The following is an 18,440-nucleotide window of genomic DNA, read 5'->3' on the forward strand; positions in this document are numbered from 1 at the left end:
GGAGCAAAGACACCTACTCTTTGGGGTGTTGGTTGCCACTAGATTTCCCTTCTTTTGAGGCCGGAAGATTGGTCTCTCTCTGAAAATTCTAGCCATAGTAAGGTCATTATCTTGATTTATAGAATCTTTCCTTTACCCTTAGGAAAATATTTCAGTGGCCTGGTGATTTCTCTTGTTCTTTCCTCTTGTTTTAATCCCTTCCTTTGTCTCCTCACCCTTTCTCCTAGAGCCTCTCTTTTTCCTTTTTCCCTAGAAACCACAGGAATTGATTTCCCTTCACTGTCAACTTTTGGTTACTTCATTAAAGTGCATCACACATTCTCCTCTTATTTTCTACCTTCTCTCTCCCTTTTATGTGCTCTCTTATTCAGGAATTGAGTGTCTCCCCCTCACTCCACCCTCCCAAAAAAAAAAACACCAAAAATTTTTTCATGGAATCATCCTTAGATGAGGTGTTGTGAAGTTTATTTAGTACCTGTTTCAGACTTGTTTCTCCACTCTCTCTTCTATTTAACTTCTGTTTTCATATGTGCCCTTGTATACTTTTAGGGGGAAAAAAAACTATCAATGGTTTCTCTGCTTTCCTTTTGTTGATACTGTCCTTATTTACCTTTTATTACATATTTTTTGCCTTTCTTACATTTCTGTTGTCTGGGGTATTTGAAAAGCAACAAATTTATTTAGATCTGGTATTTCTTCTAGGAATATTTCAAAGGTCTCTTTTTATTGAATGTCCAGCTTTTTTCTTTAATGGTTAGGCTCAATTTGCAGACTGTTGCATTTTGAATTCCTTTGCTCTTCAGAACAATTCCATTTCATTATAAAATTTCCTTCCATTCATATTTAAAGGTATTTCTCCTGGTTGCTTGCATAATTTGTTGTTTGTTAATTAATTATTGTGCTTTGGAGTTTGTAGCACAAATATCACCCCCACCCCCACTTACATCCTACTCCAGAGATGATCTGTATTCAGAAGTTCTAAGCAGTTTTCTTGTAATAATTTTTCCATCACACTATCCATTTTTTTTTTACTTCTTTTCTGGGAGGCCAATAATATTTAATTTATTTCTATGAATCCTATCTTTAAGATCAATGTTTTGCCTGTATGGAGAGCCTCTTTTTCTTTTAATGTTCTTGCTTTATACTTTTCTTCTAGACCAGGGGTCGGCAACGTATGGCTCTTGAGCCATATCTGGCTCTTTTGAGGGCCAGATATGGCTCTTTCTGCAGGAGCCATAATGTCTATTTTTTTTCAGGCACTGTTACAGGAGCAGCACTGTGAGCACTGTACAGCTCTCATGAAATTACTTTTTAAAAAATGTGGCCTTTATGGCTCTCATGGCCAAAAAGGTTGCCGACCCCTGTTCTAGACTATCTGGCACTTTTGTGTACTTATGTTCCCAATCGGCTGTTTTCTTTTTTGTTTCTTTGGTGATATCTGCTGCTGTGCAGGCCATAACTTTAGCTTTCATAATTCTTATTTCTCTTCTTAATCATTCAAGAATATCCTGTAGTGATTTCATATTCTTGATAATCCACATGGTCTTCTGCTTCATCATGTGTTTTGTTTTCCTTATCAGTAGAAATATTCTTCTTTTTTTTCCTTCCACAAAACATCCACCAATTCAATTCCTTGTGGAAAAGGTGTATCATTCCAATCCTTCTGTGAAAACCTCTGGATTATTTTTCCCATTCCTTCTGCAGACTCCATGTGACCATTCTGAGTAGAAGCTGCCTGAGGTCTCCTCAGAGATCCTTCAGCACCAAGTTCAAAGCGGGGAACCCCAATAACAGCTCATTTTTGCAGGGCTTCATCAGAACAGCCTTATGAAAATAGACAATACAAATATTATTTTGCAGATGAGGAAACAGATTTAAAGAATTTAAGTGGCTTTTCTACAGTCACCCAACGAAGAAGTGTCAGAATGCAGTCTGCAAGTTTGAAGTCACATCGAGTAGTTTTTGAAATAACAAGTAGGTTTGACAAAATACCCCGAAAACAACTTCTCTGCTCTTGAGAAGTAACTTTAAAAATAGCTTAAAAATGTAACCAATTCATCTTCTGAGTTCCCTAATGTGAGAAAAGGATTGTTTTTGAAATTAATATTCTGCTCCCAGTCCTATATTATGCTATGATTTGTGCTTCTTATGAGAGTGGTTTAGTAGAAAGATAGCTAGAGAATGGGAGCCAAACTTGGGCTCTTCTTTATTAACCAGTTGTATGACTATATACAAATGATTTAACCTTTCACAGTCTTGTTTCCTCATCTGAAAATTATGAAGCTGGGGGGCAGCTGGTTGGCTCAGTGGATTGAGAGCTAGGGTCCTAGGTCCAAATTTGGCCTCAGACACTTCCTGGTTATGTGACCCTGGGCAAGTCACTTAACCCCCATTGCCTAGCCCTTACTGCTATTCTGCCTTGGAACCAATACAGAGTATTGGTTCCAAAGACAGAAGGTAAGGGTTTAAATAAAAACTGAAAAGCTTTTTCAAAAAAAAAACCTGAAAAACTGAAGCTGGACTAGTGTGACTTAAAGTGACTTTTGACTCTAAAAATTAACCTAATCTTAAATCCATTTAGGAATTTTGCTATTTAGATTTCATTTACTAAGATAAAGTAGAAACTGAAAAATAATCCTTATAAAAGCACTGAAATTAAACCTGAAGAATATGGCAAATGTAGTAAAGGATAAAATCTTATAAGCTAATAAACCTCTCCTACTTTACATATCTCTATTTGCTACATGAAAAAAGAAGTATCCTATGAAGAATTATGTTACTGGATTTCTTTGTGTTTTATGTAATATTATTTATTGCCTGTGAAATTTTGGGAGAGAGGTAGAATAACAATAGACTGAGAAAGAAATTGCAGGAAATCTGTTGTCTAGGTTTAATTACAGCTATTAAGCCTGTGAGGAACAAATTTTATAGTTTCCAGAGTTCATTTTTAGGATTTACAGCTGGACGAGAATGCTATTATGAAATATTGGTACTGAAGAAAGGTTTAAGATAAAGGATAGATGAGGATTATTCCTTATTTGTTTTTAAGCTCTTAATTACCTTCTGTCTTAGAATCAATACTAAGTATTGGTTCTAAGGAAGAAGAGTGGTAAGGGCTAGGTTATAGGGGTTAAGTGACTTGTCCAGGGTCACATTGCTAGGAAGCATCTGAGTTCAGATTTGAACTCAGGACCTCCTGTCTTCAGACCTGGTTATCAATCTACTGAGCCACCTAGTTGTCCCCTATTATTTATTTATTGATAGAAAAATCTGAGATCTTGCTGATTTCTGAGAAATTGTTCTTGAGATAGCTCTAGTTTCCACTAAGATTTACCACATACACTTAATTCTTGGAACGGAATTGGTTGGGACCTTTATGACACAAGGGCTTAGTGATGTTGTAGGGTGGGAAAACCATATCCAGCAACAGTTTCCATCTGAATTCACAGCTGGATGTATAGCATTGGACTGAACTATCTTTTTGGAGCCTTTTGGGCCCAGAAGAACTGTTTCCAGAGATATGCTTAGTACTTAAGGAGTAACACTGAGACCAAACTTGAGGAATATGTGACTTGGGCCATAATAAGCCATTTGCAGATTTTTCTTTGTCCAACTTTTGTGTTTATATAATTGTGCTGTTTTCTGATTTTTAAAAAGCAAAACAATCTCAGGATTGCTTTACCTTGCTCACTTTCAGTCAAGTATCTCTTAGTTTTAGACTCAGTTCTCCCCTCTTTCCCCCCAGTGTGATGTATCATTTTCTCAGAACCTGAGGAACAAAAGAGAGTCTAGAGTGAACTTAAACTTTTTCATTTTACTGATGAACCCGAGACCCAGAAATGTTAGTGGCCCTGTGTAAGACCACATAGCTAGTAAGTTCTGGGATTCTGTGAGTCTTATGCTTCACACTGCTGGTCTATTTTTATTTTTACTTTTTATTTTATTTTTTACTTTTATTTATTTATAAATTTTTATTAAAAAATTTTTTTTCATGTTTACATGATTCATTTTTTTTCCCCTCCTCTCTTCTCTTCTCCTCCTCTCTCAGAGCTGATAAGCCTTTCCACTGGGTTATACAAATATTATTACTTGTTACCTATTTTCATATTTTTCATTTTTGCAATAGAGCAATCTTTTAAAACCAAAACCCCAAATCATATACTCATATAAACAAGTGATAAGTCATGTGTTTTTCTCCTTTGTTTCTACTCTCACAGTTCTTTCTCTCCATGTGGATAATGTTCTTTCTCATAAGTCCCTCGGGATTGTCCTGGATCATTGCATTGCTGCTAGTGGTAAAGTTCTTTACATTGGATAGTCCCACAATGTTTTAGTCTCTGTGCACAATGTTTTCTTGGTTCTCCTCATTTCACTCTGTATCAGTTCATGGAGGTTCTTCAGTTCACGTTGAAATTCTTCAGTTCATCACTCCTTACAGCACAGTAGTATTCCATCACCGTCATATACCACAATTTGTTCAGCCATTCCCCATTTGAGGGACATCCTCTCATTTTCCAATTTTTTGACACCACAGATAGTGTGGCTATAAATATTTTTGTACAATCCTCTTTTTAATCATCTCTTTGGGATAAAAACCTAGTAGTGATATTGCTGGATTAAAAGGCAGGCATTCTTTTAAAGCCCTTTGGGTGTAATTCCAAATTACCTTCCAGAATGGTTGGATCAATTCACAACTCCACCAGCATTGTATTAGTGACCCAATTTTGCCACATCCCCTCCAACATTTATTATTATCCTTTATTATTATATTAACCTAGGGGTGCTGGTCTATTTTTAAAAGGCTTTGGAGGGAGCAGCTGGGTAGCTCAGTGGATTGAGAGCCAGGCCTAGACATGGGAAGTCCTAGGTTCAAATTTGACCTCAAGACACTTTGTAGCTGTGTGACCCTGGGTAAATCACGTAACCCCCTTGCCTAGTTCTTACCACTCTTCTGCCTTGGAACCAATACATAGTATTGATTCTAAGGTGGGAGGTAAGGGAAAAAAAGACTGTGGAAAGGGGTGGCAGCTAGGTGGCTTAGTGGATAGAGAGCCAGGCTGGAGATAGGAGGTCCTGAGTTCAAATCAGTTCTCATATACTTCCTAGCTTTGTAACCCTGGGCAAGTCATTTAATCCTTATTGTCTAGCCCTTCTCTCTTTTGCCTTAGAACTAATACTTAGTATTAAAAAAAACTGCTGAGGAAGGAATATTGGATTTGACATCAGAGAACTTGAGTTCAGATTCTGCTCTTCCACTCTGTGGTCAGCTTGCCTTGTCAAAGTCTGCCTCTTATCCTCATGCTGCCTCAGTTTGCATCTTGTCTTCATGCTGCCTAGCAAGGCATAGTGGAGAGAGATATAGACTTGGAATAAGGAGGATTTTTGTTTGAATTTTGCCTCATATTTAGTAGCTAGGGAAAATACCCTATATCCAAATCAATATTTTAGAAGGGGTTTTATCCATTAATAGGTACTTGAATTAGTTTATGGTGTAAGTGCAAAGTATATAACTGTGAAGGGTGTTTTTTAAAAATTTAAATTAAATTTTATTTGACTTTTTCCCAGTTATATCTAAAAACTGTTTCCAACATTTTTCAAAGAATACTGAGTTTCAAATTCCCTTCCTCTCTCCACCCCTCACCCCTTTTGAGGTCTTATGCAATCTCATAGATTTTACACGTGCAATTATTGTAAAACATTTTTTTTCATATTAATCCTTCATGGAAGAAAACAACAAAAAAAGAAAAATTGAAATGTTTGCTTTGGCCTGGAGTCATTCTTTATCAGTTCTTATTCTCTGGAAGGAGATGATATTTTTTATCATGAGTCTTTTGGGATTGTTTTGAATCATTGTATAGCTGTTGTTCATAGTTGTTTATTGTATAATATTCCTGGTTCTGCTTAATTTCCTTCTGCTTTGGTTCCTATAAGTCTTTCCATGTTTCTTCTGAGTTCTTCCTCCTTGTCATTTATTACAGCACCTTAGCATCCCATTACAATCATATACTGTAACTAACTCAGCCATTTCCCAGTTGATGGGTAACCCCTCACTTCCCAATTCTTGGCCCCTTCAAAAAGAGCTGCTTTAAGTATTTTTGTACATATAGGTCCTTCTCCCCCCCCCCCTTTTTTTTTTTATCTCTTTGGATTAAAAATGATGAGGGCCGAGATTAAAAGGAAGAATAGTATTTTAATAAAAGCCATGCTGATAGAGATAAATTGACCATGTGCCTGTAAGAAACCTATTCAACCTCACCTCCACCATTTACCTCTCCTCTCTCCGAGTGTTCAGGTACCTAAAAAGGAAGTTCAAAGTCACCCCCCCATTTTAAAAACCGTCCCTCACCTTGAATACGTCATCCAAAACAGGAAACCCATTAGGGATCATGGGAAATGTAGTTCCAAGTATCCCAAGTGATTTTAAATGACACAAATACAAACCCATTAATGGTATTGCTGGATTAAAGGGTATGTACTATTTTATAGCCCTTTGGACATAGGTCCAAATTATTCTCCAGAATGATTGAATCAGTTCAAAAATCCCCCAGTGGTGCATTCATGTCTTAGTTTTCCCATGTAACTTTCAAGTTTTGTAATTTTCCTTTTCTGTCATAATAGCCAATCTGATAGGTGTGGGATGGTAGCTCAAAGCTGTTTTGACTTGTATCTCTACAATTAATAGTGACCCAGAGCATTTTTTTTTTTTTGCATGACTATAGAAAGCTTTAATTACTTTGAGAACTTTGCCTGTTCATATCCTTTGACCATTTATCAATTGGGGAGTGACATATTTTTATATATTCAACTAAATGGGACTTTTATTAGAGAGATTTGTAAAAAAATTTTGTAACATTATGATTACTGTGTATTACTCTTGATCCTATTTCTCCTCTATTTAGTTTCCAACCACTGCTTTCTCCAATTTGCCCTCTTTTCTTCTATCAGTCCTACCCCCCTTTTTCTTAGCTCCTTCCTCTCCAACTTTCCTGTAGGGTAAGATTGCTTTCCATACCCAATTGATTGTGTATGTTCTCTTCATTAAGCCAGTTCTAATGAGAGTACCATTCATTGCTTCCTTCCCCATCCCTCCACTGTAAAAGCCTTTTCATGCCTCTTTTATGTGCAATAATTTACTCTATTTTATTTTCCCTTCCCTCTCCTCCCAATGCTTTCTTCTTTCTCATGCTGTAATTTGATTTTATTCTATAGTTTCCCATTATGTTCATTTTGCACCCTTGCCCTCTGCTTGTATATACTTCTTTTAACTGCCCATATAATGACAAAGTTCTTAGGAGTTACAGAATCATCTCCCCATGTAAGGATGTATAGTTATCCTTATTGAATATCTTTTGATTTCTCTTTACTTTTTCCTTTTTAATGTTTCTCTTGAGTTTTGTATTTTAGAGTCATATTTTCCATTCAGGTCTGGTCTTTTCATCAGGAATATTTGAAAGCCCTCTATTTCATTGAATACCTATTCCTCTCTCCCCCCTAAGGATTATGCTTGGTTTTGCTGGGTGATTCTTGGTTTAAGTCTTAGCCCCTTTTTGCTCTTTGCAATATCATATTCCAAGTCCTATGATCCTTTAATGTATAGTAAGCTATTAATTCTTTTGTTGTCTTGACTATGGATGGTTCTATGATATTTAAATTGTTTCTTTTTTATTATTTGCCATATTTTCTTCTTGAACTGGGAGTTCTGGAATTTGGCTATAATATTCCTGGGAGTCATCCATTTGGGATATCTTTTGGGAGGTGACTGTTGTATTCTTTCAATTTCTTTTTTGCCCTCTAGTCTAGAGTATTAAGGCAGTTTTCTTTGATGATTTCTTGAAGATAATGCTTAAGCTCTTTTGTTCGATAATGGTTTTCACGTAGTCTAATAATTCTTAGATTCTCTCTCTTAATTTATGTTCCAGATCAGTTGTTTTTCAATGAGCCTTTGTGCTTTTCTTATATTTTTTTCATACTTTTGGCTTTGTTTTTGATATCTCATGGAGTCATTAGCTTCTACTTCCCCAATTCTAATTTTGAAGGTATGATTTTCTTGAGTAAGATTTTGTAGCTCCCTTTCCATTTAGCCAATTCAGTTTTTTAAATAATTCTTTTCCTCAGTGAATCTTTGTACTATTTTTTCCATAAGGCCAATTCTGCCTTTCAAGAAGTACTTCTCTTTATTGCATTTTTGCATATTTTTTTCCTTTTGGATAATTCTGCTTTTTAAGAAATTCTTCTCTTCATTGGATTTTTGTTCTTCTTTTACCAATTGCCCTAGTCTGATTTTTAATATATTAATTTCTTCAGTAATTTTTTGGGTCTCTATTACCAAGCTTTTGACTCTTTTTCTTGATTTTTTTTCTTGATCTCATTTCTTTTCCCCATTTTTCTCATTCCTTTCTTATTTGATTTTCAAAATCTATTTTGAGTACCTTCATTAATTCTTTTGGGGCTTAAGAACAATTCATAATTTTCTTGGAGGCCCTTAAAAAACTTTCTAATTAATTAATTAAGAATATTTTTCCATAGTTACATGATTCATGTTCTTTTCCTCCCCCCTCCCAGAGCTGAGCAGTTCCACTGGGTTATACATTTATCATTGTTCAAAACCTATTTCCATATTATTAATATTTGTAATAGAGTGATCATTTAAAGTAAAAATCTCTTGGAGGGCTTATGATGCAGCAGTGTTGACTTGGTTGACTTCTTCTGAGTTTGAAATTTGGTTTTCCTTGTCACCAAAATAGCTTTCTATGTTGAGTTTCTTTTTTTGTTGCTTTCTCATTTTTCAGCCTTTCTCCTTTTTTTAACTTATCAATTGTTAGAGTTGGACTTTGTACCTATGGTGAAGAGAACACTGCTCCAAGTTTCAGGTTCTTCATGCAGCTACCTTCAGAGCTGGCTCTGGGGATCTATCTGCTTTCAGTTCTTCCAAGGTAGTATAATGTAAGGAGAGGTGTGTTTAATATTCTCCAGGCCTGTGCTCTGATCTGTGAGTAACTTCAAGCACTCTTTTCTGCCTTCGAACTGTGACCATGGACCCCTTTTCCTCTGTGGCTGCAAGTGCTGGTATCTGCTAGTTTTCTGCCTCAATTTGAGATTGGGTCCCAGGATTGTGACCTGGTTCTCTGTCTGGACAACATAGACAAGAGCCTTGCACCTAGAGCCAGCAAAGGGACCTTGTAATCTTCTGATCAGTTGTTTGACCTCTTCTGCTGCCCTTACCATCTGAGACTGAGAGCTCTGGAAGTTTATGCTTTCTTCCTTCAGTTGTGTCTAGGGTCTGTGGCCTGTGTGATCATTCCATCTCTAAGCTGGTGCAATGGATCCCTCCTGCTGGCCTTTTAAGATGTTTTGAGCTAAAAAATTACTTTATTGTGGACTTGTGGATTGTGCTGCAACAGAATTCATTCTGAGGCTTTATATCATAGTTTTTTTGGAGAGTAATTTGGTAGAGATCAGATGTGTGTATGTACCTTCTCTGCCATCATCTTGGCTTTGTCAGTCCCCCTTGCTCCCCTCCTTTTTTAAAGTAGGTTTATATGATGCAGAGATTCTGTATTCCTTTTCTTTCTTTTTTTTTAAACCCTTACCTTCAATCTTAGAGTCCATACTGTGTATTGATTCCAAGGCAGAAGAGCAACAAGAGCTACGCAATGGAGGTTAAGTAACTTGCCCAGGATCATATAGTTAGGGAGTGTCTGAGGTCCAATTTGAACTCAAGACCTTTCCCGACTCTAGGCCTGGCACTTAATCCCCTGAGCCACCAAGCTGCATCCTCTGTATTTCTTTTCAGTGGGCAGAGAGAGGTGAGAGGAGAAAAAATAAACGCCCAGTTCTTTAAAAAAAAGGAGCTTAAAAATAAAGATATAAAGATGAGAAAAAGACATTTATGGGATAAGACCCTAAAGATCATGAGAATAAATGTCAGAAATGTGAAATGATAGTTTTCTTGCTCAAAATTTCCATATTACATGGCAAAAAACCATGTGCTTCAGTTGAAAAATTTAAGAGGATCTGGAGAAAATGATGCAAAGAAATGTAGATAGGAACAAATCCTTCCACTAGAATGGGACCTTTCAAAAGTTACTTAGATGTGAATTGCTGCTGGATAGGATTTATCTACCAAATGGATTATACTGTTTTGATGAAATGAATTCTCATACCCAGTTCCCCAAGCTGATCTACAGATCTTTTATTCTTAATTGTAAATTTAAAATAACTTGTTAGTATATTGCTACTGTAATCCCAGCTGTCAGGGAGGTTGAGGCTACTGAATCTCTTGTGGGTTATGTCTTTTGTCTTTCTCTCCATACTGTTCAACATGAATGTGGTAATTGTGGTTGGTCACTTCAGGTAGCTTAAGGAGGGGCTAACTGGCCCACTCTGAAACTTGAGTTTTGCTCAGGTTCTGATCAATAGTAGGATTGGGCTATGAGTAGCCCAATGTATTTTCAGACTGGGAGGAGATAAGTAAATCCAGTCTTTAAAAACCAAACCCAAGCCCAAACCAAATAACCTTTCTGACAGTAAGTCAAAATACGAAATATTTGAACTGCCCCCATTTTTACCAGGCTACTTTTAGTATAGCAAATATTCAGAATAATGCCCAAGAAGATCCTATTTGGGTGTTTCATTTTAGGTTTGAGTTCTTTATTTTGTGAAAGATCATTTTTGATGTAATTTTAAGCAAAAACATTGGCCTTTGCACACACTTTTAAAGCAATTTTTATTTTTATTTTTTTGTATAGTTCATATGAGAGATCCTAATAATCAGCTTCACATAATTAAAAACTTGAAAATATCAGTAAGCAACATTGTCACCCAGCCACCTCTACCTGGAGCCATTCGGAAACATTTGAGTGATGTAGTGTCTAGCAGCCAACCTGCAGAAGGATTAGTAGCTAATGTGATTACAGCTGGAGATTATGATCTTAACATCAGTGGTAAGTAACAAGATTTATTATGTCACTTTTTAAAAGCAAAAAACAAGCTTAAGTTAGTTCATTTAAAAGCATTCAGTGGTTTAAAATTAATGTTAATGCCATTAATAATATTAATATTTGGAAAAATGTTATCTTTTAACTATGAACTTTTTTTAGTATATGTATTTTTAGAACTGACAATCCAGAGTTTTAGATCTAACACTTTTTCTATTGAGATAGTAGTAAGTTAGAATCTGTACTGAGGGTGAGGGGAGCTGGTTCTATTCAGAGCTTTGCAACTAACTTGCAAATGAACCTTGGCAACTGACTTGACTATTTTGAGCTTCATATTTGTTATCTGTAAAAATAAATTTCATTTTATCATCAGCAAAATAACAGTGATAGAATTAGGATACCTAAAACCCTTTTAAAATCTGTTTTTGTTATAATAATCGCTAGCAGTTATATAGGGTTTTAAGATTCTCAAAGCACTTTATGTAATTTTATTTACTTCCAACTGCCCTGTCACAGTTATTGCCCTGCTATTATTTTCATTTTACAGTTGATGAAACAGGATAAGAGAGATTCGAGAATATCTAGGGAAGTGCAGAGGCAATAGTAGTGTTAATTTGAATAGAATTCTGAGGGAGATATTGAGGGCAAACATGATTATAGACTGCTGGGGAAAAAAGTCTTGACTGAAGCTTGGAACTTAGTGACTGACCATAGTTTACTCCAAAGCAGAGGTATCAGACATGAAGGAGTTAGGCTTGCTATACTCCTGAATGGGCCTGAACTGTATAAGGTTTAGTGGCTCCCTTTTCTCTTTGAATTTGATGCCACTGCTCCAAAACATGGTCTAGGTTAGAGAATGGAGTTGTAATACCAGGGAGAAAAATGACCTGCATAAAGATGATGATGCATGATCCCAGTGAAGTTATTTACATAAGTGAAATAGTAATTTCATTTCAATTTGACATTAAATAAATGTGTATTGTTAAGAACTATTATAAAATTTAAAAGCAAGTATCTGGTAGGAACTCTTTTTGAAAATGTTAAAATGTGATTTGAGTTGTTAAAAGATTTAAAATGGAGTTGATTGTTAATATTAGGGAAATAAATACTTAGTTTTTATTAGCCTAAAAAACATAAATAGAGTTAACTAATTGTCCTTAATATGGGATGAATTTAAGAAGATGGAAAATACATTTTGTGATTTGGGTATTTCAGCAATTTAATGGAAACATAATCTTTTTATACCACTGTAATTTGCAATCTAATCTTTGTGGCATGATTATGATACAAATTATTTCTGAGATTATGCAATTAAGCCTATGAATTTAAGGATTTCCTGTAAATACATAAAATTAGGTGTCTTCATTGTGATGAAACATAGGAAAATTTGTCTCAGCAAAGAACAACTTAAATATATTTGATAATATTTCAGGGAATAAGGTGGAATTGCTATAATTGATCTTTCCTTATATTTGCTTTGTAGGTGAAGAAAACATCTTGAAGGTAGAAAGTAGACTAAAATTGAACTTAACTTTAATTTGATTCTTTGATCTCTTGCCTTGAGTGATATTTTAAAATATTAACTTTAAATTATGGCTGATAAAATGTGTTGAGGAGTAGATTATATTATTTGTCAACCTAATGTTTTTTTAAATAGAAAAGCAGGATTCTAGACTCTGAGGTGAAAAGGTATTATAAATTATCTAATTCTCCATCATTAGTGTTGAGAAAATTGAGGTTTGGGTGGGTTAAAGAGAAGTACAGGGAATCTCAAAAATGTCATTGCACTTTTAAGCTACTAAAATTTAAGACTACACTAAGACTTTGGGACATTCTTTATTTGTGCCTTAGATTTATATATGTATTCTTTAAGGTTTTCAGAGTGCTTTTATGTTGTGACTTGCCACTGGTAACATATATAGTTAGTAGCATGCCCTACTTTATATAGCATGCTTATAATTAAAATTATAGCTTTTAGGATCCTTAAATTATAAAGTTGAATGAAAAACTTTCCAAAGTTTAGAATCCTTTAAAATGTACATCTCTGTGATATTTGGTATACAATTGTGACTGAAATCTAATTTATATTATATTTATTATCTAAAATGTTCTAAATGCTAATAAGCTATTTTAGGAATTGAATCCCATGTTTTCTACCCTATTATGTATATATTAGTTACCAAGCATTTATTTATTTAAACCCTTTCCTTTTATTTTGGAATCAAAATTGTGTATTGGTTCCAAGACAGAAGAGTGGTAAGAGTTAGGCAATGGGAGTTAAGTGACTTGCCCAGGGTCACACAGCTAGGACGTGTCTGAGGCCAAATTTGAACTCAGGATCTCCCATCTCTAAGGCTGGCTCTCAAACCACTGAACCACCCAGCTGCTCCCAACTAGCACTTATTAAATGTTTACTATGTGCCGGGCTTGAAATTTATTTTAATTATAACAAAAAAGTGTTTAGATTGTTAAATTTCAATTTAGGATATTGCCTGTATATCTTAAAATTTTCAAATAATTGATGAATTTTTATGCATCTTTTTGTTGTTGTTTTGCAGTGAAAAGTAGCTTCATTGAAGTTAGATGTAACTGATTAACCTATGGTTTTTACGCCTTTGACTTTTCCCTGAGAGAAATTTACTTTTCATTTTCCCTAAAGTTTTAGGAATATTGTGAGTGAAGGGATGGAGTTGGGATTTTGTGACTACCATAATTATGAGTTTAGGAAGATTGGCTGTGGGACAGGCAATTACAGGACACACTATTTTTCACTGGAAACACCCATTTGCTTTGGAGAAAGATTCTGATCAAATTCCACATCCTTGCTGAGATATAGGAAGGGTCATCTGATGTTGGCCAATAACTCCTTTGGTGACTTGGCTAAATCTTCGAGATCTACTGACTGTACACAATTGAGTACTGGAGAGGTATGAGCTAGAATACTGGATTTTATTTCTTCCAGTCAACCTTAGCATAATAGTAGTTTCATTGTAACTTTAAAAAAGTTGTTATTTCTAGGCTGTTAAGCTTTTTTTAGTATTGAATACCTTTTTCATTTTTTTAAAATTTTCGTTTATTTGTTTTGAAAAAACGGACCATTTATTTTATATAGCATTTAAGATTTATAAAGCACTTTACTTACAATAATCTGGGGGAGGGTACATATGCCCAAAAAGCACAAGGTGTCCCCAAAATCTTGGTGCACTTAAAACTACAGTGGGGGGCAGCTGGGTAGCTCAGTGGATTGAGAGCCAGGCCTAGAGACGGGAGGTCCTAGGTTCAAATATGACCTCAGACACTTCCCAGCTGTGTGACCCTGGGCAAGTCACTTGACCCCCATTGCCTACCCTTACCAATCTTCCACCTATAAATCAATACACAGAAATTAAGGGTTTAAAATAAAAAAAAAAAACAAAAACAAAAACTACAGTGGGTCTTTGGAGACATCCTTGAATACCTTTTTTTAAAAAGGAAAACTTTTCACTTTAAGGAGGCTTCTATTCTCTTATGTTTCAAATTCATGAATATGTTCCAGTTTGCTGTCAGTTAGATGAGCATCATGTAACATTTTTTAAATGGCTAATTTTAATAGAAGTAGATTTCAGTAAAATCTTTAGACCTACGTTCTAATTTATAGAAGTTGAAGCTGAAATGGAGGAGACAGCAGCAATTCTAGAAAGTAGAAAATTTGTATAATGGATGATGTCATATAAAGGTTTTAGCAGTCATGGAGATACAGGAACATGTTGATATCTTATCCATGTACATTGCAGAAGTATCAAGTTGGGATTGCTTTTGATACCTTTGGTTTTTGTGTCAAGCTATATTTCCTAGCCATGGGATACGGTTATGCTTAACCTATAAACCTAGGCCTAACTTAAGTATCTTCTGCATTATTTGACCCTAAGTGTTTGCTGAGTAAGCTTTGTGGAGTGACACAATAGATGCTGGCTTCTTTTGTTTGCAGAGAAATAGTCTAGGGCAGTGATGGGCAAACTTTTTAAAGAGGGGGCCAAAGGAAAGGAAATGCTCATCTGTCAGTCTATTTCTAAGGCAACTCTTTTGAAGTTTCATTGTATTGTATCCTACTCATTGTATTTGTCAGATTAGGAATAATGTCCCCCAGCCAGATAGAACATTTCAGGCCCCCTTTCCTCCCCCTGCAGTTTGCCCATGAGTGTTCTTGGGGAAAATGGTGGACTGTTCCAGTATTGTTTCTGAGGTACCTTTCATTGTGTTGCCATTTTGGAGAGAGCAAGGACAATTTTTGAAAGCAAGGACATTTTATTAAGATCTGAATAGCTTTGGAGTTGTTGAATTTCATTGATTTAGAACAACGGTTGGCAACCTTTTTGGCCGTAACAGCCATAAACACCTGCGGAAGGAAGAGGATGAAGGCGGAAGGCACTGGAATATGGAGGAGGGGGCTGAAGGGCCCCAGGGGCACATCCTGGGGCTCTGCCAGACTGGCGGGTTGGAGGTGGAGCCATACCTTGCCGACCCCTGATTTTGAAAGTTAATTGAATTTTGGTAGTTCAAATAAATTTTCTGATCTTAAAGGCACTTAAATGTATAGTGACTGGTATAAGCAGAATATCTGACCTTGATGTTGTAGGTTTTGTTTGTAGAAAGCTAAAGAATAAGAACGTAAATTTTTCATAGAGCCCCCCCCCCCCCAATTTTACTTTGATTACCAATTTAAGAAGGTATAGAACTTTTTGTTCAGTAGGAAAAGTACATTAAAAAAGTGTTTTGTTTTTATTAAATGAAGGTTTAAAACAAGCAAAAAAACGTTTTTTTCAAGGTACTGATGAAATACAATTATAGCCAGTACCATTTTAAAGAATTCTTTATGACAAAACCCATTCATTCTTTAGAGTGAGTGTACTGGGGATAACCCTATGGAAGCAATGTGTTCCCGAGCTAATTATAATTAATTCTGTGATCTAATTATAGCAAATAATCTGATGCAGTTTTTATCTCTTGTCCATGGCCTTATAGCAGTACTTTTCCCTTTTTCCTAATGAAATAATTTGATATTGTGCTGTTCATAAACAGGACAGGAAAAGAGTTAATAGCCAAGTACTTTATCCTGAAAACTTAAGTCAAACTTCAAAGCATTTAAAAAAAACAATTATTTAAAATTTAAGAGCTAGTTAATAAGCAAGGAAAGTGATACAGTTTATATGTATAATGCTTTGCCTTACTGTAGTATCACAGCGTTTTCCACTGGTAATCTGGTTTATTTCATTTTTTATTTCTGCAAACTAGGAATCTATATCTTTATAGGGGACACAGAGTGGTCTGTGTAGTTTGTTATACGTTTTTACCAGGACTAAACTATTTAATAAAAATGTTATGAATTCACAAGATAACTTTCTGTTCTCTTCCATGGATGTTATTGGACAGCCATATACCCCTCAGTCCCTTTACTCCTCTTTTCCCACTCATTAAAAGGAAATAATTGGTATTTGTTCATGTAAATTGGCTTAGTTTAACAATGCCATGTTTTTTCTATCAGATCGATCAATTAAAGCTAGTGTTCCTTGGTACAGTAATTGGAAAGACACACTGATGGAACTGAAAGAATCCACGTTATATTCAGGTATTTCTTGTGGTTGATGTGAGTTTTCCGTATTGCCCTTAGTCTTCTCCTTGTTGGTGTACTCCATCAACCTTTGCTTATTCTGCTACTTCTATATAGCTTTCTCCCTTACTTGATACACCTTCACAGTTTTTCCAGAAATATGTGGTGTTGGTGATGGCTGTCAGCTTTCCTTTTAACTTTAGTCTTTGGCCTTTAATTAGACATTAATTTGACAAATTATGGACATTGTCCTTTAATAGAATAATTTGAGCTTCCATTTATCCTAAACAGGAGAGGGACAGAATGATCATGTTTTTATTTTTTAATATATCATTTACTTTTAAAAACATTTCTCTATTATTTTCCATGTTATAAATGTCACAATATTATATTTAGAGTAAAAATATTTTCTGGCATTGTATAGTATTTTAGGGGAGTAATGCCTAATGTTGTTTATTAAGTTACTGTGATTTTTCTAAATTTAGGTTTTTCAAGAACAAAAGACTGCTGTTAATACCATTTCATTTTGAAAGCTTTTTCTCAAGTATTGACTATATAGAAAACTACAACATTAATTTCTTATTTGAAATTCTTAGATAATTGTTAACCCATTGCTTTGTGCTAACCACTTGTAGTTAAAAAACAATTTGTAGTTTGGTTTAGAATATGAAAATAACTTTTGGCAACTACTGAAATTAAACATTTTGTAGTCCTTGCAGTTTTATTATTACATCATTGTATAGCATACAATGTGTATATAATGCTAAAATACATGCATACTTATAAATACTTGCTGGTTTGTTTAGACTAGGTTTTCTTTAACCTTTTGTGTCATGAACCCCTTAGGCCTGTGTTGGTAAAAATGTGGCATGTGTGCACCAGCATGTCAGAGGAGGCTGTTCCATTCCCCCTTTCCATTTCGCCTAGGGACAATATTTATATGCCCCACCCCTCTGCACAGCAGCCCAATGTGAGCACTTCCTCCCTCTGATGTCTGGGTTAATTCAAGGGGACTCACAGGCAACTTGAAGGGGCAGTTTGGGCACACAATCTCTATAAGGTTCACCAGCACTGCCTTAGGCAGTTAGGTGAAGCCTATGGATAGCTTCATAATGTTTTAAGATGCACAGAATACTAGAATTAGAAAAGAAATCAATGATATTTAAATACAATTTAAAAAATTTTTTGAAAAGAGTTTACAGACCCCTGGTGAAGAACTGTTGATTTAGAAATTATTTTCATGTACATTTATTTAATCATCAGGAATTTTAAGAAAAATTAAACCTATTGTTTTTATATCACCTACATTTCCTACCACTTCCTTTTAAAAGTCAGCCTTTATAAAGAAGAATTTTTAAAAAAGCTATCAAAACTAATGCATTGAATAAGCCAGACATTTTCTGTAGTATTGTATACCCAGTTGTCTCAGCAAAAACAGATGTCTTTTTTTAAAGAGGCATCCTCTCTCTCTCTCTGTCTCTCTCTCTTTCTCTCTCTCTCTCCTTTAATAATTTGTTTTTTTGTATTACATTTTTACAGTATATCCCAACCTCTCTTAGAGAGAATCATCCTTTATAACAACAACAAAAAAAACAGTTCAGCAAAACTGATCAATACACGGATAAAGATTGATATCCCCTGTATACCATGCCCATAGCTATTCTTCCCGCCCCCCACCCCCATCCCTCCTAAGGAAAGGAGAAAGGCAAGATCTTATATCTTCTTTTAGACCAAACTTAGTCATTATTATAATTTTATATTATTCAGTTTAAAATATTCTGTTATTGTTCTGATGTAGTTTTATTTATTTTGCATTTGAAGTTTGTAATATCTAATGGTATTAGGTGATTTAATAATAATAGTTTATAATTAGTTGCTTAACATTTTATAGTTTATAAAGCATTTAGTGCCCCTTT

The 18,440-nt window shown here is 35.1% G+C and overlaps 1 protein-coding gene across 1 annotated transcript in view; it reads left to right on the forward strand.

Annotated features, from left to right (window-relative positions):
• TRAPPC8 (trafficking protein particle complex subunit 8) overlaps window positions 1-18,440 on the forward strand; it is a 150,703-nt gene that overhangs the window by 14,043 nt on the left and 118,220 nt on the right. Inside the window, exon 2 of the mRNA XM_044666435.1 lies at window positions 10,749-10,943. Coding sequence (XP_044522370.1) covers window positions 10,749-10,943 — 195 coding nt within the window. The remainder of the gene's footprint in view (window positions 1-10,748; window positions 10,944-18,440) is intronic.

The sequence above is a fragment of the Gracilinanus agilis genome, chromosome 1 (genome assembly GCF_016433145.1).
Source record: "Gracilinanus agilis isolate LMUSP501 chromosome 1, AgileGrace, whole genome shotgun sequence".
Taxonomy (NCBI): domain Eukaryota; kingdom Metazoa; phylum Chordata; class Mammalia; order Didelphimorphia; family Didelphidae; genus Gracilinanus; species Gracilinanus agilis.